This window comes from Hevea brasiliensis, chromosome 14 (genome assembly GCF_030052815.1).
Source record: "Hevea brasiliensis isolate MT/VB/25A 57/8 chromosome 14, ASM3005281v1, whole genome shotgun sequence".
Classification (NCBI taxonomy): Eukaryota; Viridiplantae; Streptophyta; class Magnoliopsida; order Malpighiales; family Euphorbiaceae; genus Hevea; species Hevea brasiliensis.
Window position 1 is genome coordinate 28,727,061 of NC_079506.1, and position 27,216 is coordinate 28,754,276.

The following is a 27,216-nucleotide window of genomic DNA, read 5'->3' on the forward strand; positions in this document are numbered from 1 at the left end:
AAACAATGAAATGCCAATACAAGTAGAGAAAGCATAATTTAGATGGCTTCACGCAAATTTTTCTTTTTTCTTCTTTAAAAGTTACACCACTGTTATCTCAGAGTTTTGTGCACTGTTGAAGCCCCACAGTGGCAAATGGCCGCTGTGATGAACTACCTTTTGGGAGGGGATTGCCAGAAAGGAAGTGTTTAATCATTGAAAGTGATCTTTCAGGCTGGTATGATGGTACTTGATGTCCAGCACCTCTTACTGTAACAAATGTCAAGTCCCCTTGATACACCTGCGAGTACCCACCAACCTGAAAAACATACAATTTTCAGTTTCTTTGCTTGGTTTTGATCTAGATAACGAGTGCTTGCAAGAAAATTTGCGGACCTAATAGGCCTCTACTAAATAATTACCTCCCCGTTAAGGTACCATGGATACCATTCAGTTTTTGTGGGAAGTTTCATTTTTGCAATTGAGTACTGTGTAGAAGTTACAGGTACCCTTCCATCTGTATCACCACTGCAAGCCATTGTAACAAAAGATTTTAGCATAATGATTATGAGCATAGAAGACTTTTGCAAAGTAATTTAGGCCCCATAAGCAAGTAGGAATCACCATTCACCAATAAGCTACATAATGATTATGAGGATAATGGTTATAGTCTCAGGTTTTTGAAACTTACCTGTATATCCAAACTCTTAATCCATTTGCCACGAATTCCTGTAGTAAGGGAATAACGGTTGATGGGCTATCCTTCCAACTACCCAATATATCACTGCAAGGTTCCCAATCATGATTAAGCTTAGTGACATTGGCATGCATGGCTTCTTGGACCTCAGGAGTATTGAAATAAGCTTGCACATAATAGTCACTGCACGGATCAAAATACGCCAACTGAAAAACAAGGCAACCAAGTTACATATGTTTTTACACTCCTATAATTACATATGTGAATCCCCACAAGGAATTGGGTTTATAATTAAACTTACCGAAGCCTGCTTGGGCTTGGCTGTGAGATTTCCATTGTGGCACAAAGGCCAGTAGATGTTATAAATATCAATATCAGCTGTATCATGATCGGCTTTGCCAGAAGCTAAATTGCACTCTCTGGACTGCTTGCTGACAAAATCAGGTGAGAAATTACAGTACTGATGGATCTTTTGCACTGTTTCTGGTGAAGTTAAAGCATGATTTCCGTAGTAGTCATACATCCCTAGATTATCTGTTTCGTCATTGATTACTGCATTTCCAATCTGCATTTTCACATAGATATGGTTACTACGTTTAATATCTTTTTTAAACTAAGAGAATGGAGAGTGGGCCACATACTGCAATTCCTTTGAGGTTGATGATGGTCTGGTTGGCCTTCTTGTTATGGTAAAGAATGGTATGTGCAAGTTGAGGCACGTAATGCCCTGCGTAGCTCTCCCCAGAAATGTACAAGTCCCTACTTTTATATTCAGGAAATCTTTTCAACCAATGTCTCAAAAACAAATAATTATCTGCAGCTGTTTTTCTATCTCCAAAGTCATTATAATCGGATGTCCTGTTAGAGTATGAAAACCCTACTCCAGCAGGCGACTCTAAAAACAGAACATTTGCAGCTGAAAGAAAGTTAAAAAGAAAAGGAAGAAAATTAATCCCAGTTTGGAATATGAAATTTTACAAATTTAATTCAGTTGATTTCTTTGTAGTTAATCTCATATTTATAATTAAAGAAAGAATTCTATTCTTTTTAACTTAAAAAATTTCATTTTCAAAAATAAATTGTATGAGAATTCAATTTAAAATGATTTATTTCAAATTAAACCTGAGTTTTCATTCATAGAATTATGTTCAGATCGAGAAATCAATCAACTGAAACTAAAGGAAAAAAAAATTAATTCAGAAAAGATTTTTAAAAATACAGCTAATTAAGATATAAACCATTGATAATTAGGCAAATATTCAGCTATTAAACTATAAAAATCTTAGTTTAGAAAAGAAGAAGGTACCCTCATTCCATGAAAAATTGTTGTTATAAAGTGTTTTGCCATCACTATGTACTCTAAATGGTCCAAGCTCTTCCATTGCTCCATAAGCCAGAGATGAGCAACCAGGGCCTGTGAAGAACAAAAAAAATTAATCAAGTAATATTAGCAATGGAATTAACCAAAAAAATTGGGCATGCAATTATATCATTATGCCATAATAAAATAAAGTGATTAATTATGGCATAATTTTGATTTTAATGAGCAATTTTCTGTTTTGTTAGTTACCTACTTTTATGATTAATTAAGAAGATAAAAATATAAACAAAATTTTTTAAGAAACTAAAAATTATATTATAAAACACTGATATGCATATATTTTATATTTTAATTAATTTTTCTGTTATTCTAATTATTTTATTTGAGATATCATCATCTACTGATAAATAGTAATGTATTACAAGAACATTAATTGAATATCAAGTATTGCATGAATATGAAAGAGAATGTGTAACTAATACAGTGATTGATGATAGATAAGATACCAACTCTCTGTTAAGATTATTGACATTTCTGTAAATCATTCTCTCATTTTGAAAAAAAATAAAAGGTGCTTTAAATCCATTCATTTAAACAAATCTCCCACTAAATCACTAATTTATTGAAAAAAAAAAAGAAAAAAAAAGGGTAAAGGGAAAATGATTATAATTAAGGGAAAATTATTGACCAGACTCCGTTATCATTAGGAGTGAGTAGATTTCGGTTCAAATCAAAAAATCGAACTGAATCGAATCAATTTGGTTCAATCGGTTCAGTTTTAAAATTTAATCGATTCGGTTCGATTTTATATTATAAAAATTTCGATTATTTCGGTTCGATTCGATTTTGAAGAGAAAAAAATCGATTAAACTGAACCAAACGAATTGTAATTTTATATATTCAAATCGAATCGAATCGATTTTTGAATTGATTTATTTTTATGGGGAATTTATTAATTATATTTAATTATATATATATAAATTATTTAATTTCATTGATTAATGGTCATTAGGTTCAAACCAAAGTCAAAATTAGACCAAATAACTTGAAAATCAAGGTTAAATTAAAAAATAATCAAAAATCAAAACTGATCTGTTTGAATCGAATCGAACCAAAATAGAGCGGTTCGGTTCGATTTGATTTTTCATCAATTTCAGTTTGGTTCGATTTTTAAAATATGTAATTCGATTTCATAATTTACTTGGATTCGGTTCGGTTCGGTTCGAATCGAATGCTCACCCCTAGTTATCATGAAACCAAAATACAATATATCTAGTGAGATTCACGTATAAAACATGTGAAACTCACATAATATATATTTTAAATTCATGATATATCAAATCTAAGTAAGTTTTCCACTAATTACCTCCATTCAGCCACAGAAGAAGGGGCAATGACTCTTTTGAATGCTTAGCTTCAACAAAATAATAATAATAAGCCCTCCCAGCTGATTTATCCACTGTAATATAACCACCATATTGTTCAAATGCCACCTTAGGTTGCCCAGGCAAGCTCTGAATCCTATCATTTTCTTTAGAGCCTCCAACTGATGATAGATTTATACCAAAAAGAGTATCAACTATTTGCTTGTTCGCATCTGTAATTTCCTCTTCTTGGCTTAGATCAATCACCTCAAAAGGCCTTTTATCAATGCCAGAGTTTTCACTAAACTTGGCCTTGTTGAATTTTCCGAGTACTTCACCTTCCTTTGCTCCATAGCTTTCAGCCACAAAGCATGAAAGAATAAGAAAGAAAACAAGAAGAAAACATGGGTTTCTCTCCATGGTGTGTGAAGTTTCAGGGTTTTGATTTGTGGATTTAAACAAATTTAAGGTGTTTATATAGTGATCCTTTAAGAGGACTACCAAATGTAGATTCATATAGTTGTTCGAATTCTAAAATTGTATTTACAGCTCAGTTTTTGCAGGTGATCTCATTGGTGAGGTTGGCCAATGTCTTTTTTTTATTTCGGACAATGCATTTAGTCTATATAACCAGAAGGTGCATTTCATAATCTTCCATTAAAGTATTCCAATAATTATTGGGGTTTTAAAAACCATGATCTATTTCCTCTTTCTCCATGTCTTTTTCCAAAAGAAATTCATGATAAGATCATTTTTTATGCATTAAAAATATCCTATTAACTTCATACAACAGACCATAAATTCACCATAAAGATTGCTTTATTATTTCAAATAGTAAAATATATTATACTTTCAAAAAATATTTTAAATATTATTATCTTATTTTATTTAATAATTATTGAAATTCAAGCATTGTAGTGGGCTTGCCAAAACAAATTCTGGCTTCCATCCTGACTATATGTGAATTATCTTGCCCTTGCAGAAACTGTTAGAAAATAACTAATGTCCCGCTTGATACAGGATTGATAAAGGATAATTATTTTTAATTTATCATTAACATTGTTTAAATGTTTAAAATATTAAATATTAATTTTAAAAATCAAATTAATAATTATTTTATTTAAAAAATAAATTTATATGAAAAACATTTAATTTTTTATTTTTTTAACCTTCCTTACAAGTAATATAGGTTTATTCCGTTTGCATAAATCAAGCTCATGAGTCATCTTTTGTGCAAAAAGGAAAAAAAAAGTTGACCAAAGCCTATGGTTTTATTTCTTGTTAGCATAAATAAATTATTATTATTATTATTATTATTATTATTATTACTATATATATATGATGTGAAAATAATTTAATTCACTAATAGCTTGAATGCATGTGTATCAAACATTGAATATATCAATATGGTATGCTGATTGATTTATAGAACAAACAATTGTAGTAAAAATTAAATATTTATGTGAATTTTTAATTTCATTCAAATAATTTTAATTTTATTAGTTTAATTCTCATATTTTAACATTATATCCAAAATTATTGAATTTATATAATATATGTCAACCTTATCCTTTCTATGTTTATTTCAATTTCAATTATTTATAATAATTAGGTTAATTAGTATTATTATTAATTTCTTAGCATATTTTTTCACATTATTTCTATAAAAGTAGCAAAAATTTTATTAGCATATGTTGGCCCTTTTTTTTTTCTTACTACAAAATAGTAAAATGATTGACAAAATTTCCTATTAAAAATAGATCTATATGTATGTAAAAAATACAATTTTATCCATTTATTTTAAATTTAAGGATTGGGATTGTTAATATTTATCACAACATTTTTATTTGTACTACTATTTAAAGTGCGTGCGTTGCACGTGCATAAAATCGAAAAAATAAAATATAATATTAAACTATATATGTAATTCATTATTTAAAATATACTATAAATATGATATATTTAGTTATATATAAATACATAATTCATTATGTTAAAATTATATAATATATCTAAAAAATTATAAAATAAACATGTATAATATGATTCCAAGTGTAATTATTGATAAAGAAATAATTCTGTCTAAACAATAAAATATATTTAATCTGGTGCATTTCAGCTCTAATATCAATTTTTTGCAGTCAATTCTTATTGATTTTATTTTTTTATTTAGTTTAGAATAATAAATGCCGTGCATAATTTTACTGTCAATGCTTAAAAAAAAATAAGAAAATAAAAAATATAATAATTGTAATAATATATTATATTTTTTAAAAAATTGATGCAAAATATAAAGTAAAATTTGACATTTGCAATCATTTATAAATTAAATATTTTGATAAATTAAATTTAATTTAGGTTCAGGAATTAGATTTTTGCATAATGTATAGGAATATTAGGAAAATAAAATTATAAAAAGAATAAAAGTTAAGAAAAATTACTATTCTTACATTTTTTACAATTTCATTAGAATTTTATTTTTTAGTATTTAATTTATGTTAGTTAATATCTTTTATAAATAATATAAAATTATCAAAGTATTTTAATAAGTTTACAATATTTAGCTGGTAAGAAAATTCTAAGACTTATAAAAGATATTGAATATATATAGAACACAATTTTATTAGAATTCTATTTTAATATTTAATTTATATTAATTAATATTTGTTATAAATAACATAAAATTAAGAGAACATTTTAATTTGTTCACAATTGTAATAATATAATATATTTTAAAACTTTTTTTATAAAAATATAAAGTAAACTTGAAAATTGTAATTATTTAAATATTAAATATTTTAATAAATTTAATTTTGATTCAGCAGTAGAAATTGAATTTAGATATTTGGAAAATAAAATTATAAAAAAAGTAAGAATAGTGAAAAATAACTAATTCTACGATTTTTTATAATTTCATTAAAATTTTATTTTTTAATAAGTAATTTATATGAATTAATATCTTTTATAAATAAAATAAATTTATAAAGGTATTTTAATAGATTTACAATATCTAATTGGCAAGAAAATTTTAAGACGTATAAAATGTCTTGAATATATATAAAATATAATTTTATTAGGATTTTATTTTTAATACTTAATTTATCTTAATTAATATTTATTATGAATAAAATATTATAAAATTATAAGGGTTTATTAGTCCGTTCAAAAGTTTAGCCTCTCATTTATATATTTATATATATTAGCATTTGAGACACACGCATTGCATGTGTATTGAAATAGTTTATAACATGTGTGTATTTTATTTATATAGAAAATAATTAACTATTAATTTAATTACTTCATTAAAATTTTAAAATTTTTACAATAGTTAATATTATGGGTCAATTAGTGCTATTTGAAATGTTTTCATATCATTTATTTTGTTGCTAGAAAGATTGTTCATATCTACAATAAAATTGTAAAATAATTCTTTTTTTGAGATATGATCATTTATTTTCTCTGACAGTATTTTGTGAGTATTACTTTAAAATTTAAGCCCATTAATATATTTAATATTAAATGATTAATAATGATACATTATCAATATTGATTACCTCTAATTTAATAATAAGTATTATGATTGATAATTTATTAGAAAAGAAAAATTGAGAAAACCATCATACTCATTGAGAATTATGAAAACTTAAAATGTATAATTGCTTGTGTCATTATTGACCCACAATCCTAATTGATTTGAAAGATTTTTTTTCTAATTTGAGTGGGACAAATATTTTCTCAATAGGATGGAGATATATTTTCTATATATAGTACAACTCTTATTTTAGTATTATTCCTAATTAGATTAGGATTGGAGTGACTAACATTATAAATAAGAGTATTGTGAGAATGTTATTTAGCTTTGCCAATGGAAAGTGGCTTTGCCTATTGAAGAAAGTAGTTTTCAAATCATAAATGGGGCTATCGCCCATTATAGAGAGGGACTTTGCCCATTGCTAAGGAGTGGCTTTTACCCATTGAAGACAAGGCTTTTAGCTCATTGAGTGGGGTTGTCACCCATTACAGGGAAGGCTTTGCTAACTACTGAGGATTTGGCTTTACCTATTGATGATGAGCTCTTACCCATTGCAATCCCATAGAGGAAGAAAGGCTTCGGCCTAAGGTAGAAAAGGACATAGTCCAAGAAGAAGGAGCTATTGTCCTTTATAGTTGAAGATACCATTTGTGGTGATTGTGTAGTAATAGTTAAAATAATAAACATATTGGTTATGTCTAGAGGAGATTGAGATGATTAACTAATATATTTACTATGAACAGTTTTTGTGAGGGTTCTCTTGAGTGTAATTGGGTTAATAGGAAGTTATGCTACTGGAAGTTCCTAGGATCTAGTCCTAATATTACGTAAGCCTACATTAAAGAAAAAGAATGAGGTGGGTGGCCTTCTAGCAAGCCATTTCGATGCTCAAGTAAGAGAACTGGGTATGAAAATATTGAAAGAACTAAAATGAGATTTTGAGAATGAGAATATGCGTACCTTGTTTCTGGTTATTTGGTTAGTATTTATAGGCCTTCTAAGGAAATAGCTGTTGCTTTGTTTATGGAGATAATCTTAGCTAATATATTGAGATTGTCCTTATAAAATTCGCTCTTGCTTCATTATTGACGTGATATTGCTCGATACATGAGATTCGGTCTTGATTCTTGCTTGGTACATGAGATCCAGTCTTGCTTAATTACTAGTATGATTATTGCTCAGTACATCTTTTGTTCACCTTGTTGGGTGATTGAAGGTATTTTGTTCTGTCTTATTTCAGTCTCATGGTCCTTTGGCCAGTATTTGACCCTTTCGACTGCCATGCTATATATTTGTGTGGATTTGACTATTTGATTTGGATTTTTAGGCATTTAGTATCATTAGTCCTCTCCCCACCCCCCCCCCCCCCCCGATCTTTATGAACCTTTAGGTTCATGTTGTTGTTCATCTAGCTAGGATATGACATGTCTGTTGTCTGGTTCTTTTTAGCTATCATGTTTACCCTTGTGGATAGCTATCAGGCATGCTTTGAGTGATCTTTTTAATGTGAGTTGTCATCATTGAATTTCTCTCGATATGTGGAAAGACTGTTCGACAACAAACGCGATGGTTCGTATTTCAAAATCATTTATTGTCTACTTTTCTTTCTATAAAATCCTTGTTTCTCATTCTTTCTTTTTTCATTTTCTTGTATTTTTGCTATCTCCTTTGCGATTTCCAATGGCTTTTTCTGTTGTTCTATCTTTGCATTTTGGTACTCCGGTGAAGGTATTTCTTTTTCCTTTTCCTAATTTATTCCTTTATACTCTTATTTTTCATTGAGAATGAGTATTGAGTGGCAACGGTGATTCGAGTGCCACCTTTCAGTCACCAGCCATCATCTATAGCCATGATTCTAGTACTCGTGAACTATTTTTAGAATTTGACCAAAGTCCAACAAAAGTTATGGAGGCTCTAGAAACTATGGATCCGACTATCATTGGTGCCTCTTATGCTCCTAGTGTTCATCCGATTTCGAATGTAAAGGCAAGCTCCTCCAGTCTGAATATGTCGAGGGGGGTTTTTGAAATGCAGTCCTCATTGTCTGGGTGGGACCTGTAACACCCTAAATTTTTAAATAATTATTTTATGTGATTATATGATTTTTGAATGGTTTGGTGAGCCCAGGTGGGGCCATATGATATTGATGAGATGTGGATATGGAAAATATGTTTTAGAAGTGTTATTTGGATCATTTTGCAGGTTGGGTAGGTCCTAGGTATAGGGGGAATTCTACCAATTTTTTGGCAAAACTTAGGATTTGTACTTTGACTCTTTGAAGTTTTGTTTGAATAAATATTGATAAAAAATTTTTTGATATAATGTTTAAGTGAGCCGGGCCAGCCTTCCTCCTCCACCCAGCTGCCGCAGTAATCAACGGTTAATTTGTGAGTGGATATTGATTTTATTTGCAATTTTAATATTATTACATATTCAAGGCATGCTCATGCATCACATATAAATATATGTATGTAGTTAAATATTAGACACGCTCTGTGTTGCATTTTTTATTGTTTGAGATATGCTTATAGATGTCGCCTTAAGGTAATTTGGAGCTATGCTCGTGTTTCGGTGTGCATGTGGTGTGGTGTGATGGATATGGGTAGGACGGGCAAATCGGCTTAAGCTAGTCTCGCTTGGAGCCCGATTCTTTTTGAGAAAGTCGAGGTGAGTACGGCTTTGAGTTGATCTCATTGACCCCCGCATTTGGATTATTAAGCAAAAGTCCAGCTCGAGTTGATCTCGCTGGCAGGCCTTGGATTGAGAGAGCTGTATAGGAGATCAGCTCCCATATGTATTTTAATTGATGTGATATATGGGTGTGTGAGTGCTCGAAATTATTCTTTGTGTGAGTGCTCGAAATTATTCTTTGTGTGAGTGCTCGAAATTATTCTTTGTGCGAGTATTATTTGAATTTGATAAATTTGCTGATCGATATTGCATTCCATCCTTAGAGATGCATTAGAATTAGATAGTTATAAAAATTATTTTTAAAATCAATATCTTATTCTATGAGTCGAAGGCTCATTCCTGTTCACCCATTTTTCCCAAGTTTAGGAGAGCTTTTTCTTATAATTAATCTGTCTCCTCCTTCGCAGGTTCATTGGTGCCCTGATTATATTTATTATTGTTGATTTGAATTCTAGAACTCCACATGTGCTAGGGGCATTTTATTTAGCTGGGTCTGTAAAAGATTAATTATTGAATTTGTTAACATATTGAATATGCATGTGTGGACTTATGGTTTTATTTGCTTGTATGGATGAGGGAACTGGGCTCTCAGTGATCATTTTATGTTGACTGAGGATATTGTGGGTGAGTTGAGCTCCCCAAATGATTATATATTGTGATTACAGGTCGGGTGAGTTGAAAACTCCCCGTTGGATGGTACTGGATATGGTTGGACTCTGTCCGGTTATTTTCTTGAAATGGATTTTGAAATTGGGCTTATAGATTGGGCTTGAACAGTGAGGCTTACTACGGGCTTTGGGGGCCTTATGCCGACCCAAGTCCTAGTACTGGTCCAGCCCATAATTTGGGTCGTGACAATGTTGGTATCATAGCTTAGGCTCTAGATTCATGGGAAGAACATGTCTAAGGCTTAAGAAGAGTCTGGTTAGGGATTCACATGCGAAGTATAGGATCTTGTTTCATCTTCTTCTGTAATTCTTTGTTTCTAGATTCTGCATTATTTCTCTAGTAATATAATAGTGTTTCAGTTACTGTCTTGGTTTTTGTGAAGTACATAGAGATGTGAAATAGAGTTAGCAAACATATTGAGGTCTACCATTGGGTTACATGCTCTAAGAGATGCTGTGTTTCTCCTAGTATAGGGCTAAGTGGTGTACCTATCTAGTACAAGGCACAAGAACGTAAAGGTGAATTGTGGCCATGTTGCCCTAGATAGGGGTGAGGGTACTGCTGCTGGTAATCGTCAGTGGATAGCCCTATCAGAGTAACTTTATGGTACCAATGGTTCAAGAGAGATAAGAGATTGGAAAACCTGGTCTGTTGGGATATAATGGAATAACTATGCAATATTCTCGATATTTGTGATGAAAACTATATCAAAGCATTTACCTAAACCTTTTATTATTATTAAAATTGCTCCATACATTTATATATTAATATATATTTTTATTTATTCATAAACAATTATTATGAAGAAATTGCCCTCTATTAAGGGATATAATTTTATTAAGACTTTTTTAATCTGAATTAAGCAAAATAAGAATCATATAAAAAGAACCCAAATTTATTTAATGCCTTTTATTAAGTAATAGTAGCTTCTTTTAACATGATTGCACGTTATTTATACTCGCTATATATATTCGTGAATTAATTATTTTTATATATGAATTTTATTAATTTTTGTATATACTATAATATTATTATAATATATTGATTTTTTAATAAAAAATTTTTAAGTATTGTGTTTCGAATTTTTTAATTTAAGAATATAAATAATAAAAAAAATTGTAAAAATTTCTTTTATAATATAATAAAGCTCATTTATATTATATTATAATGTTTGAAATTTTTTATTTAAATATTTAATACTCTAATAACTCTAAATAAATATTATGAAAAGGTGATCATAAACATTATTCTACAATATTTGAAATAATTTTAACAATATATATTTTGTAGTTTTAAATAATGTTAACAATATATCAATAATGAAATAACAATATGCCAATTAAAATCATTTATTATTCTAAAATAGTAGTGTTTATAATAAAAAAATAATATAGAAAATACTTAAGAACTATTACTAAAATAAATTAACATAATAATATTCTTTCCTATTTTTTAAAGGTAATGTTCATAAAAAAATATAAGAAATTAATGAACATGTAAACAAAATTTTATAATAAATTATTTCAATACTGTGCATTTTAGTTTCTATTAAAATAATTCTAATATATTATCACGTAGCATAATTATTATTAAAATTTTAATTTATGTTTACTATTTTAATATTAGAAAATTGAAATTTTCAAGGATTTAGCAATAAATATTCCATCTCTAAATATTATTAGTAACGATATTGCATGACGAGTTTTGTGTTGCTAAAAGATGATGTTATTGGATAAAATATTACTAGAATTTGTGTCACTAAAGGTATTAGCAACGAAGTGATAAGATTATTGGCAAATTCTTTGTCGCTAATATATGTTGCTGGTGACAAATCATCTCTGTCGCTATAAGTGCATTTTTGTATTTTTATAAATAATAAAAATAAGGAAAAGTATTTTTAGAAATCCCAACTTTCTTACTTTTAAATACTATATAAAATATTTAATTTTATAATTATAAATAATTATTTTAAATTATCAAAAAAAACTTAAGTAAATAAAATTTAAATATAAATAGGACTATTAATTTTAAATTTATATAAATTTTAAAATTAATTATATAATAAAAATAACGAAAAGTATTTTTGGAGATCCCAATATTTCCCCTCCTTCATACATTTATTATTATTTAATGGATAATACAAATAAAACTGAGTTTAAATACAATAAGCTGTGTCAAATTAATTAATGATTTTTAGTGTGGGAAGAAAGACTTCACTTTTACCATATTTTTGTTGAAGAAACATCTCATGATACTTTTGATTTATTTTTATTAATAAAAATAAGAAGTTGTATAACTTTTCATGTTACTTTTACTTGATAGTGTTCTTATGTGATGAAAAACTCTTGGTAACTATTTACTTGTGAAAAATAATTTCTATTCTCTATTTTTTTCTAAGAAAATTTTTTTAAAAAATAAAAAGCATGTTCACCTATAAATAATGTAAAACAACTTTTTAATTAAAAAATAAAAATATTCAAATATTTCACAATTAAAAAATAAATCATATAAAATATATTCAAAACTTATTTTATTTTCAAAATATTTTAATGTGTTATTTTAATTTATTTTATAATAATATATTTTTAATAATTTTAGATAAATTTTTTTCTAAGTAATTATTTAATTTTAGTTATTATAAAATAATTTTGATTATAAGAAAGTCATTGTTTTTTATTTGAAAACAGTTGAAAAATAAAAATTTTATTAAAAATGAAAATAATAGAAAACAACTTAAAATTATTTCCAATTCTTAGTTAAATTTTAAAAATTTGGAAAATTGATTTTAAAATTGACACATATGAATATAAAATTCTATTTTTTAAATTTTTTTAGAAAATTTTCTAGAAAACTACTCTAATTTTTCACAAGTGAATAGACTTTATTTTCACCATATTTTTATAGAGTTAACATATGCTTTTGCTTGAATAAAAATCCTTGGAAAAAGTTTTTCTTTAATAAGTATTTATTTACATACAACTATAATATAATGGAATTGTCTTTTAGAAAAATACTGTGGAAGTGTCTTTTAGGTGTTTTAATAATTTTGATTTAGACCCTTATTTTAATTTCTCAAATTTATTGTATCATACTTGCCTTGGTAAAAAAAATTTATTAATTTTAAAGTTTATTAATTAATTAGTATAGAAATTTTTCTAAAATTATATATATATAAATCAAATTTGTAAGTTCGTAGAACGGGTATAAATAATATGCAATGCTCCTTAAAAAAATACTAAAACAATAAGTTTCAATCTGACTAAACATAGATTTCTATCATGCTTATTCATATTAATTTCAATTTCAAATTAAAAAAAAAATCTAATTTCAATATGACTTCAGATCACAACTGTATTGTGGACATACCTATCATAACACATCAATTTCATACATAATTATGTCATTACTATTAGGAGATAACATTGAAAGAAACAGTCTTTATTAATAATAGTAACACAACTGTGCAAATATTCAATTTGCAAAAGTAATTTATTGACAATATTTAAATGATAAATTGGGTGCTTCTTCTCTCCCTCTCTATTTTTCTTCTCTTTTCTTTTTCATATGAAAGACACATTATCATTTACATAACAATGAATCCGATCAGCTTAAGCCTAACATGGCTATTGTAGTTCGTTGTAAAACAATGAAATGCCAATACAAGTAGAGAAAGCATAATTTAGATGGCTTCACGCAAATTTTTCTTTTTTCTTCTTTAAAAGTTACACCACTGTTATCTCAGAGTTTTGTGCACTGTTGAAGCCCCACAGTGGCAAATGGCCGCTGTGATGAACTACCTTTCGGGAGGGGATTGCCAGAAAGGAAGTGTTTAATCATTGAAAGTGATCTTTCAGGCTGGTATGATGGTACTTGATGTCCAGCACCTCTTACTGTAACAAATGTCAAGTCCCCTTGATACACCTGCGAGTACCCACCAACCTGAAAAAAAATACAATTTTCAGTTTCTTTGCTTGGTTTTGATCTGGATAACGAGTGCTTGCAAGAAAATTTGTGGACCTAATAGGCCTCTACTAAATAATTACCTCCCCGTTAAGGTACCATGGATACCATTCAGTTTTTGTGGGAAGTTTCATTTTTGCAATTGAGTACTGTGTAGAAGTTACAGGTACCCTTCCATCTGTATCACCACTGCAAGCCATTGTAACAAAAGATTTTAGCATAATGATTATGAGCATAGAAGACTTTTGCAAAGTAATTTAGGCCCCATAAGCAAGTAGGAATCACCATTCACCAATAAGCTACATAATGATTATGAGGATAATGGTTATAGTCTCAGGTTTTTGAAACTTACCTGTATATCCAAACTCTTAATCCATTTGCCATGAATTCCTGTAGTAAGGGAATAACGGTTGATGGGCTATCCTTCCAACTACCCAATATATCACTGCAAGGTTCCCAATCATGATTAAGCTTAGTGACATTGGCATGCATGGCTTCTTGGACCTCAGGAGTATTGAAATAAGCTTGCACATAATAGTCACTGCACGGATCAAAATACGCCAACTGAAAAACAAGGCAACCAAGTTACATATGTTTTTTCCTATATTTACATATGTGAATCCCCACAAGGAATTGGGTTTATAATTAAACTTACCGAAGCCTGCTTGGGCTTGGCTGTGAGATTTCCATTGTGGCACAAAGGCCAGTAGATGTTATAAATATCAATATCAGCTGTATCATGATCGGCTTTGCCAGAAGCTAAATTGCACTCTCTGGACTGCTTGCTGACAAAATCAGGTGAGAAATTACAGTACTGATGGATCTTTTGCACTGTTTCTGGTGAAGTTAAAGCATGATTTCCGTAGTAGTCATACATCCCTAGATTATCTGTTTCGTCATTGATTACTGCATTTCCAATCTGCATTTTCACATAGATATGGTTACTACGTTTAATATCTTTTTTAAACTAAAAGAATGGACAGTGGGCCACATACTGCAATTCCTTTGAGGTTGATGATGGTCTGGTTGGCCTTCTTGTTATGGTAAAGAATGGTATGTGCAAGTTGAGGCACGTAATGTCCTGCGTAGCTCTCCCCAGAAATGTACAAGTCCCTACTTTTATATTCAGGAAATCTTTTCAACCAATGTCTCAAAAACAAATAATTATCTGCAGCTGTTTTTCTATCTCCAAAGTCATTATAATCGGATGTCCTGTTAGAGTATGAAAACCCTACTCCAGCAGGCGACTCTAAAAACAGAACATTTGCAGCTGAAAGAAAGTTAAAAAGAAAAGGAAGAAAATTAATCCCAGTTTGGAATATGAAATTTTACAAATTTAATTCAGTTGATTTCTTTGTAGTTAATCTCATATTTATAATTAAAGAAAGAATTCTATTCTTTTTAACTTAAAAAATTTCATTTTCAAAAATAAATTGTATGAGAATTCAATTTAAAATGATTTATTTCAAATTAAACCTGAGTTTTCATTCATAGAATTATGTTCAGATCGAGAAATCAATCAACTGAAACTAAAGGAAAAAAAAAATTAATTCAGAAAAGATTTTTAAAAATACAGCTAATTAAGATATAAACCATTGATAATTAGGCAAATATTCAGCTATTAAACTATAAAAATCTTAGTTTAGAAAAGAAGAAGGTACCCTCATTCCATGAAAAATTGTTGTTATAAAGTGTTTTGCCATCACTATGTACTCTAAATGGTCCAAGCTCTTCCATTGCTCCATAAGCCAGAGATGAGCAACCAGGGCCTGTGAAGAACAAAAAAAATTAATCAAGTAATATTAGCAATGGAATTAACCAAAAAAATTGGGCATGCAATTATATCATTATGCCATAATAAAATAAAGTGATTAATTATGGGATAATTTTGATTTTAATGAGCAATTTTCTGTTTTGTTAGTTACCTACTTTTATGATTAATTAAGAAGATAAAAATATAAACAAATTTTTTTAAGAAACTAAAAATTATATTATAAAACACTGATATGCATATATTTTATATTTTAATTAATTTTTCTGTTATTCTAATTATTTTATTTGAGATATCATCATCTACTGATAAATAGTAATGTATTACAAGAACATTAATTGAATATCAAGTATTGCATGAATATGAAAGAGAATGTGTAACTAATACAGTGATTGATGATAGATTAGATACCAACTCTCGGTTAAGATTATTGACATTTCTGTAAATCATTCTCTCATTTAAAAAAAAAAAAAGGTGCTTTAAATCCATTCATTTAAACAAATCTCCCACTAAATCACTAACTTATTGAAAAAAATAAAGGAAAAAAAAATAAAAGGGTATAGGGAAAATGATTATAATTAAGGGAAAATTATTGACCAGACTTGGTTATCATTAGGGGTAAGTAGATTTCGGTTCAAATAAAAAAATCGAATCGAACCGGATCAATTTGGTTCAATCTGTTCGGTTTTAAAATTTAATCGATTCGATTCGATTTTATATTATAAAAATTTCGATTATTTCGGTTCGGTTCGATTTTGAAAAGAAAAAAATCGATTAAACTGAACCAAACCGAATTGTAATTTTATATATTCAAATCGAATCGAATCGATTTTTGAATTGATTTATTTTTATGGGGAACTTATTAATTATATTTAATTATATATATATAAATTGTTTAATTGCATTGATTATTGATTATTAGGTTCAAACCAAAGTCAAAATTAGACCAAATAACTTGAAAATCAAGGTTAAATTAAAAAATCAATCAAAAATTAAAACCGATCGGTTTGAATTGAATCGAACCAAAATAGAGCGATTCGGTTCGATTTGATTTTTCATCAATTTCAGTTTGGTTCTGTTTTTAAAATATGTAATTCGATTTTCATAATTTAATTGGGTTTGGTTCGGTTCGGTTAGAACCGAATGCTCACCCCTAATTATCATGAAACCAAGATACAATATATCTAGTGAGATTCACGTATAAAACATGTGAAACTCACATAATATGTATATTGAATTCATGATAAATCAGATCTAAGTAAGTTTTCCACTAATTACCTCCATTCAGCCACAGAAGAAGGGGCAATGACTCTTTTGAATGCTTAGCTTCAACAAAATAATAATAATAAGCCCTCCCAGCTGATTTATCCACAGTAATATAACCACCATATTGTTCAAATGCCACCTTAGGTTGCCCAGGCAAGCTCTGAATCCTATCATTTTCTTTAGAGCCTCCAACTGATGATAGATTTATACCAAAAAGAGTATCAACTATTTGCTTGTTCGCATCTGTAATTTCCTCTTCTTGGCTTAGATCAATCACCTCAAAAGGCCTTTTATCAATGCCAGAGTTTTCACTAAACTTGGCCTTGTTGAATTTTCCGAGTACTTCACCTTCCTTTGCTCCATAGCTTTCATCCACAAAGCATGAAAGAATAAGAAAGAAAACAAGAAGAAAACATGGGTTTCTCTCCATGGTGTGTGAAGTTTCAGGGTTTTGATTTGTGGATTTAAACAAATTTAAGGTGTTTATATAGTGATCCTTTAAGAGGACTACCAAATGTAGATTCATATAGTTGTTGGAATTCTAAAATTGTATTTCACAGCTCAGTTTTTGCAGGTGATCTCATTGGTGAGGTTGGCCAATGTCTTTTTTTATTTAGGACAATGCATTTAGTCTATATAACTAGAAGGTGCCTTTCATAATCTTCCATTAAAGTATTCCAATAATTATTGGGGTTTTAAAAACCATGATCTATTTCCTCTTTCTCCATGTCTTTTTCCAAAAGAAATTCATGATAAGATCATAAATTCATGAAATAATTTTAATTTTATTAGTTTAATTCTCATATTTTAACATTATATTCAAAATTATTTCAATTTCAATTATTTATAATAATTAGGTTAATTAGTATTATTATTAATTTCTTAGCATATTTTTTCACATTATTTCTATAAAAGTAGCAAATTTTTTTTCTTGCTACAAAATAGTAAAATGATTGAGAAAATTTCCTATTGAAAATAGATACATATATATATATATGTGTAAAAAATATAATTTTATCCATTTATTTTAAATTTAAGGATTGGGATTGTTAATATTTATCACAACATTTTTATTTGTACTACTATTTGAAGTGCGTGCGTTGCATGTGCATAAAATCGAAAAAATAAAGTATAATATTAAATTATATATGTAATTCATTATTTAAAATATACTATAAATATGATATATTTAGTTATATAAAAATACATAATTCATTATGTTAAAATTATATAATATATTTAAAAAATTATAAAATAAACATGTATAAAATTAATAGTTCTTTTATTTGATAGAATTTAGTACTGTGTGATACAATATGATTCCAAGTGTAATTATTGATAAAGAAATAATTCTGTCAAAACAATAAAATATATTTAATCTGGTGCATTTCAGCTCTAATATCAATTTTTTGTAGTCAATTCTTATTGATTTTATTTTTTTATTTAGTTTAGAATAATAAATGCCGTGCATAATTTTACTCTCAATGCTTAAAAAAAATAAGAAAATAAAAAATATAATAATTGTAATAATATATTATATTTTAAAAAAAATTGGTGCAAAATATAAAGTAAAATTTGAAATTTGCAATCATTTATAAATTAAATATTTTGATAAATTAAATTTAATTTAGGTTCAGGAATTAGATTTTTGTATAATGTATAGGAATATTAGGAAAATAAAATTATAAAAAGAATAAAAGTTAAGAAAAATTACTATTCCTACATTTTTTACAATTTCATTAGAATTTTATTTTTTAGTATTTAATTTATGTTAGTTAATATCTTTTATAAATAATATAAAATTATCAAAGTATTTTAATAAGTTTACAATATTTAGCTGGTAAGAAAATTCTAAGAGTTATAAAAGATATTGAATATATATAAAACACAATTTTATTAGAATTCTATTTTAATATTTAATTTATATTAATTAATATTTGTTATAAATAACATAAAATTAAGAGAATATTTTAATTTGTTCACAATTGTAATAATATAATATATTTTAAAACTTTTTTTATAAAAATATAAAGTAAACTTGAAAATTGTAATTATTTAAATATTAAATATTTTAATAAATTTAATTTTGATTCAGCAGTAGAAATTGAATTTAGATATTTGGAAAATAAAATTATAAAAAAGTAAGTATAGTGAAAAATAACTAATTCTACGATTTTTATAATTTCATTAAAATTTTATTTTTTAATAAGTAATTTATATGAATTAATATCTTTTATAAATAAAATAAATTTATAAAGGTATTTTAATAGATTTACAATATCTAATTGGCAAGAAAATTTTAAGACTTATAAAATGTCTTGAATATATATAAAACATAATTTTATTAGGATTCTATTTTTAATACTTAATTTATATTAATTAATATTTATTATGAATAAAATATTATAAAATTATAAGGGTCTATTAGTCCGTTCAAAAGTTTAGCCTCTCATTTATACATTTATATATATTAGCATTTGTAACACATGCGTTGCATGTATATTGAACTAGTTTATAACATGTGTGTATTTTATTTACATAGAAAATAATTAACTATTAATTTAATTACTTCATTAAAATTTTAAAATTTTTACAATAGTTAATATTATAGTTCAATTAGTGCTATAATATATATAGATATTTGAAATGTTTTCATATCATTTATTTTGTTGTTAGAAAGTTTGTTCATATCTACAATAAAATTGTAAAATAATTCTTTTTTTGAGATATGATCATTTATTTTCTCTGACAGTATTTTGTGAGTATTACTTTAAAATTTAAGCCCATTAATATATTTAATATTAAATGATTAATAATGATACATTATCAACATTGATTACCTCTCATTTAATAATAAGTATTATGATTGATAATTTATTAGAAAAGAAAAAATGAGAAAACCATCATACTCATTGAGAATTATGAAAACTTAAAATATATAATTGCTTGTGTGATCATTAATCCAAAATCCTAATTGATTTGAAAGCCTTTTTTATAATCTGAGTGGGAGAAATATTTTTTCAATAGGATGGAGATATATTTCTTATATATAGTAGAACTCTTATTTTAGTATTATTCCTAATTAGATTAGGATTGGAGTGACTAACATTATAAATAAGAGTATTGTGAGAATGTTATTCAGCTTTGCTAATGGAAAGTGGCTTTGCCTATTGAAGAAAGTAGCTTTCAGATCATGAATGGGGCTATCGCCCATTATAGAGAGGGACTTTGCCCACTGCTAAGGAGTGGCTTTTACCCATTGAAGACAAGGCTTTTAGCTCATTAAGTGGGGTTGTCACCCGTTGCAGGGAAGGCTTTGCTAATTACTGAGGATTTGGCTTTACCTATTGATGAAGGGCTCTTACCCATTGCAATCCCATAGAGGAAGAAAGGCTTCGGCCTAAGGTAGAGAAGGACATAGTCCAGGAAGAAGGAGCTATTGTCCTTTATAGTTGAAGACATCATTTGTGGTGGTTGTGTAGTAATAGTTAAAATAATAAATATATTGGTTATGTCTAGAGGAGATTAAGATAATTAACTAATATATTTACTATGAACAGTTTTTGTGAGGGTTCTCTTGAGTGTGATTGGGTTAATAGGAAGTGATGCTATTGGAAGTTCCTAGGATCTGGTCTTAATATTACGTAAGCCTACATTAAAGAAAAAGAATGAGGTGGGTGGCCTTCTAGCAAGCCATTTCGACGCTTAAGTCAAAGAACTGGGTATGAAAATATTGAAAGAACTATAATAAGATTTTGAGAATAAGAATATGCGTACCTTGTTTCTGGTTATTTGGTTGGTATTTATAGGCCTTCTAAGGAAATAGCTATTGGAAGTAGCTATTGCTTTGTTTATGGAGATAATCTCAGCTAATATATTGAGATTGTCCTTATGAAATCCGTTCTTGCTTCATTATTGACGTGATATTGCTTGATACAAGAGATCCAGTCTTAATTCTTGCTTGGTATATGAGATCCAGTCTTGCTTAATTACTAGCATGATTATTGCTCAGCACATCTTTTGTTCACCTTGTTGGGTGATTGAAGGTATTTTGTTCTGTCTTATTTCAGTCTCATGGTCCTTTGGCCAGTATTTGACCCTTTCGACTACCATGCTATATATTTGTGTGGATTTGACTATTTGATTCGGATTTTTACGCATGTAGTATCATTAGTCCACCCCACCCTGATCCACCCCACCCTGATCTTTATGAACCTTTAGGTTTGTGTTGTTGTTCGTTTAGCTAGGATATGACATGTCTGTTGTCTAGTTCTTTTTAGCTATCGTGTTTACCCTTGTGGATAGCTATCAGGCATGCTTTGAGTGATCTTTTTAATCTGAATTGTCATCATTAAATTTTTCTCGATATGTGAAAAGGCTATTCAGCGACAAATGTGACGGTTCGTATTTCAAAATCAATTATTATCTACTTTTATTTCTATAAAATCCTTGTTTCTCATTCTTTCTTTTTTCATTTCCTTGTATTTTTGCTATCTCCTTTGCGATTCCCAATGGTTTTTTTTTGTTGTTCTATCTTTGCATTTTGGTACTCTGGTGAAGGTATTTCTTTTTCCTTTTCCTAATTTATCCCTTTATACTCTTATTTTTCATTGAGAATGAGTAGTGAGTGGCAACGGTGATTCGAGTGCCAACTTTCAGTCACCAGCCATCATCTATAGCCATGATTCTAGTACTCGTGAACTATTTTTAGAATTTGACCAAAGTCCAACAAAAGTTGTGGAGGCTCTAGAAACTATGGATCCGACTATCATTGGTGCCTCTTATGCTCCTAGTGTTCGTCCGATTTCGAATGTAAAGGCAAGCTCCTTCGGTCTGAATTTATCGAGGGGGGTTTTTGAAATGCAGTCCTCATTGTCTGGGTGGGACCTGTAACACCCTAAATTTTTAAATAATTATTTTATGTGATTATATGATTTTTGAATGGTTTGGTGAGCCTAGGTGGGGCCATATGATATTGATGATATGTGGATATGGGAAATATGTTTTAGAAGTGTTATTTGGATCATTTTGCAGGTTAGGTAGGTCCTAGGTATAGGGGGAATTCTACCAAATTTTTGGCAAAACGTAGGATTTGTCATTTGACTCTTTGAAGTTTTGTTTGAATAAATATTGATAAAAATTTTTTTGATATAATGTTTAAGTGAGCCGGGCCAGCCTTCCTCCTCCACCCAGCTGCCGCAGTAATCAACGATTAATTTGTGAGTAGATATTGATTTTATTTGCAATTTCAATATTATTACATATTCAAGGCATGCTCATGCATCACATATAAATATATGTATGTAGTTAAATATTAGACACACTCTGTGTTGCATTTTTTATTATTTGAGATATGCTTGTAGATATCGCCTTCAGGTAATTTGGAGCTATGCTCGTGTTTCGGTGTGCATGTGGTGTGGTGTGATGGATATGGGTAGGACGGGCAAATCGGCTTGAGCTAGTCTTGCTTGGGGCTCGATTCTTTTTGAGAAAGTCGAGCTGAGTACGGCTTTGAGTTGATCTCATTGACCCCCGCATTTGGATTATTAAGCAAAAGTCCGGCTCAAGTTTATCTCGCTGGCAGGCCTTGGATTGAGAGAGCTGTATAGGAGATCAGCTCCCATATGTATTTTAATTGATGTGATATATGGGTGTGTAAGTGCTCCAAATTATTCTTTGTGCGAGTATTGTTTGAATTTGATAAAATTTGTTTATCGATATTGCATTCCATCCTTAGAGATGCATTAGAATTAGATAGTTATAAAAATTAATTTTAAAATCAATATCTTATTCTATGAGTCGAACGCTCATTCTTGTTCACCCATTTTTCCCAAGTTTAGGAGAGCTTTTTCTTATAATTAATCTATCTCCTCCTTCGCAGGTTCATTGGTGCCCTTATTATATTTATTATTGTTGATTTGAATTCTAGAACTCCACATGTGCTAGGGGCATTTTATTTAGCTGGGTCTGTAAAAGATTAATTATTGAATTTGTTAACATATTGGATATGCATGTGTGGACTTATGGTTTTATTTGCTTGTATGGATGAGGGAACTGGGCTCCCAGTGATCATTTTATGTTGACTGAGGATATTGTGGGTGAGTTGAGCTCCCCAAATGATTATATATTGTGATTACAGGTCGGGTGAGTTGAAAACTCCCCGTTGGATGGTACTGGATATGGTTGGACTCTGTCCGGTTATTTTCTTGAAATGGATTTTGAAATTGGGCTTATAGATTGCGCTTGAACAGTGAGGCTTACTATGGGCTTTGGGGGCCTTATGCCGACCCAAGTCCTAGTACCGGTCCAGCCCATAATTTGGGTCGTGACAATGTTGGTATCAGAGCTTAGGCTCTAGATTCATGGGAATTGCATGTCTAAGGCTTAAGAAGAGTCTGGTTAGGGATTCACATGCGAAGTATAGGATCCTATTTCATCTTCTTCTGTAATTCTTTGTTTCTAGATTCTGCATTATTTCTCCAGTAATATAATAGTGTTTCAGTTACTGTCTTGGTTTTTGTGAAGTACGTAGAGATGTGAAATAGAGTTAGTAAACATATTGAGGTCTACCATTGGGTTACATGCTCTAAGAGATGCTGTGTTTCTCCTAGTATAGGGCTAAGTGGTGTACCTATCTAGTACAAGGCACAAGAACATAAAGGTGAATTGTGGCCATGTTGCCCTAGATAGGGGTGAGGGTATTGCTGCTGGCAATCATCAGTGGATAGCCCTATCAGAGTAACTTTATGATACCAATGGGTTCAAGAGAGATAAGAGATTGGAAAACCTGGTCTGTTGGGATATACTGTAATAACTATGCAATATTCTCGATATTTGTGATGAAAACTATATCAAAGCATTTACCTAAACCTTTTATTATTACTAAAATTGCTCCAAACATTTATATATTAATCTATATTTTTATTTATTCATAAATAATTATTATGAAGAAATTGCCCTCTATTAAGGGGTATAATTTTATTAAGACTTTTTTAATCTGAATTAAGCAAAATAAGAATCATATAAAAAGTACCCAAATTTATTTAATGCCTTTTATTAAGTAATAGTAGCTTCTTTTAACATGCTTGCACGTTATTTATACTCGCTATATATTCGTGAATTAATTATTTTTATACATGAATTTTATTAATTTTTGTATATACTATAATATTATTATAATATATTGATTTTTTAATAAAAAATTTTTAAGTATTGTGTTTCGAATTTTTTAATTTAAGAATATAAATAATAAAAAAAATTGTAAAAATTTCTTTTATAATATAATAAAGCTCATTTATATTATATTATAATGTTTGAAATTTTTTATTTAAATATTTAATACTCTAATAACTCTAAATAAATATTATGAAAAGGTGATCATAAACATTATTCTACAATATTTGAAATAATTTTAACAATATATATTTTGTAGTTTTAAATAATGTTAACAATATATCAATAATGAAATAACAATATGTCAATTCAAATCTTTTATTATTCTAAAATAGTAGTGTTTATAATAGAAAAATAATAAAGAAAATACTTAAGAACTATTACTAAAATAAATTAACATAATAATATTCTTTCCTATTTTTTAAAGGTAGTGTTCATTAAAAAAATAAAGAAATTAATGAACATGTAAAAAAAATTTTATAATAAATTATTTCGATACTGTATATTTTAGTTCCTATTGAAATAATTCTAATATATTATCACGTAGCATAATCATTATTAAAATAATATTAAAATTTTAATTTATGTTCACTATTTTAATATTAGAAAATTGAAATTTTCAAGGATTTAGCCATAGATATTCTATCTCTAAATATTATTAGTAACGATATTGCATGGCTTTATTCATAAAAGTATTAGCGACGAATTTTGTGTTGCTAAAAGATGATGTTGTATGGATAAAATATTACTAGAATTTGTGTCACTAAAGGTATTAGCAACGAAGTGATAGGATTATTGGCAAATTCTTTGTCGCTAATATATGTTGCTGGTGACAAATCATCTCTGTCCCTATAAGTACATTTTTGTATTTTTATAAATAATAAAAATAAGGAAAAGTATTTTTAGAAATCCCAACTTTCTTACTTTTATATATTATATAAAATATTTAATTTTATAATTATAAATAATTATTTTAAATTATAAAAAAAACTTAAGTAAGTAAAATTTAAATATAAATGGGACAACTAATTTAAAATTTATATAAATTTTAAAATTAATTATATAATAAAAATAACGAAGAGTGTTTTTGGAGATCCCAATATTTCCCTTCCTTCATACATTTATAGATAATGTAACATCCTCACTGTAGTAATTTCGTACATTCTACTGTTCCGATGACCGGTATTGTTCTGGACAACTAGAACGTCTGAAACTATATCTAGACTAGAGTGAGGAGTCATAAATAACTCAAATAATGGTAAGAAAAATTTAAAAAAAATTTTAGAAATAAAATATAATCAAGTTAAATGAGCCGGTGCCCTAGCGATGGGTAACCCAATAGGAAGTTGCGGTTTTCACAGCTAGAAGCCCTAAACCTGGGAGAAAATTCATGAAATAATTTTTGGAACTCCAGAGAAGAGTCATTGAGGTTTTGATAGCATTAGAATGTCAAGAAAATGCTTAGAAAAAATTTTAGATCGGTACAAACAATTTTGGCTCAAAAAGCCAAACGGAGGGCATTTTGGTCATTTCGTCTTCAGAGATGATTTTTGGCCAACTTGTCTAGTGAACTAAATAATTATTATGACATAAAATATGAATAAATATTGCTAAAAATTAAATTGAAAATGAGTAGAAAAGAAAAAGAAAAGAAAATGAATGAAAATTTGAATTTTGACATCATTATGATGTCATTATTATACTCCCACCCAATCATATTGTGATACATGTCTTTAAACCACTTAAAATGAGTAAATAGGCAGAAATGAAAGAAAAAAAAAATCAGACTTCATCTTCTTTGTTCAACTAGCCAAACCAGTCCCCTCTCCCTCCCTCCATTAAAACTCAACCAAGCTTCCAATTTCTCACTCAATTCACTTCAAAACCTTGATTTCCTTTCATTAAAAATTTTCCTTACCACTAGAACTAGACTTAGGCAGCCATTAGAAGTGGAGAAAGTGAAGGAAAGTGAAGGGTAGAAATTCATCCAAGAGGCTAATGCTAATTTCCTTGCTTCCACTCTTTTCTAAGCATGAATTTAAGTTGAGTTAAGTTGAAAATTTGATGAAAAATGAATTAAAGATGCTTGAACTTGCCCATGAAATTTCGGCATCCTTAGGGTACCTTAGGGTTTCATCAGTTTGATTGCATAATAGTTGTGTATGGTTGCCATTGAACATGATTTTGGTGTTTTAATTCATGGATTGTATGTATATAGAGAATTGAAATTATTGGAGTTAGGGTTTGGGTACCAAAATTTGGATTTTGTTTATGTATTGGTGAAAAGAGATTGTAATAGTTAATTAGTGACCATTTAGTCATGTTTGAGTAGGAAACTAAGTGAATTGTGCCAAGGGAATTGAGGTTAGGTATGCTGTCCAATGTGCCCTGCAGGTCTGGATGTGAGTACAGCAAATTTGGGCAGCTATAACTTGAGTTATGTAGGTTCAATTGGTGCAAGACCAATTGGACATGAAATCAGACACATAATGGCACAACTTTGATGAAGGAAACCTGTCCAGAAAATAAACTTAGAATGCTCTAAAAATTGACAAAATCCGGATAGCACCAATTCTACCTGGGCAAAATGACCAAATGAACAATGTTCATTCATTTGGTCATAACTCAGTGTAGAAAGATCAATTGACCTGAAATTTATATCAATAAAAAGCTTAGACAATTTAGAACAACTTTTATGTTAAACACAAACTCCAATTCTGGATTTAACCAAATGAAATTATTGGCCAAATTTGAACTACCAAATCTGGTAGAATGGTATTCTGCTCCGAATTT

General features: G+C 28.5%; 2 protein-coding genes across 2 annotated transcripts; both read right to left on the reverse strand.

Moving 5' to 3' along the window:
* Positions 1 to 3,781, reverse strand: LOC131173197 (serine carboxypeptidase-like 40). The gene is made up of 7 exons (XM_058135160.1): positions 3,364 to 3,781; positions 1,983 to 2,090; positions 1,318 to 1,592; positions 978 to 1,241; positions 671 to 882; positions 402 to 507; positions 1 to 298 (listed from the first exon to the last, which is right to left on the reverse strand). The coding sequence occupies exons 1-7, from the start codon at positions 3,779 to 3,781 to the stop codon at positions 98 to 100; spliced, it is 1,584 nt and encodes a 527-aa protein (XP_057991143.1). The 3' UTR covers positions 1 to 97.
* A 10,210-nt stretch (positions 3,782 to 13,991) lies between these two features.
* Positions 13,992 to 17,680, reverse strand: LOC110634923 (serine carboxypeptidase-like 40). Its single transcript, XM_021784084.2, has 7 exons — positions 17,263 to 17,680; positions 15,875 to 15,982; positions 15,209 to 15,483; positions 14,869 to 15,132; positions 14,566 to 14,777; positions 14,297 to 14,402; positions 13,992 to 14,192 (listed from the first exon to the last, which is right to left on the reverse strand). The coding sequence occupies exons 1-7, from the start codon at positions 17,678 to 17,680 to the stop codon at positions 13,992 to 13,994; spliced, it is 1,584 nt and encodes a 527-aa protein (XP_021639776.2).
* Positions 17,681 to 27,216: the final 9,536 nt, after the last annotated feature.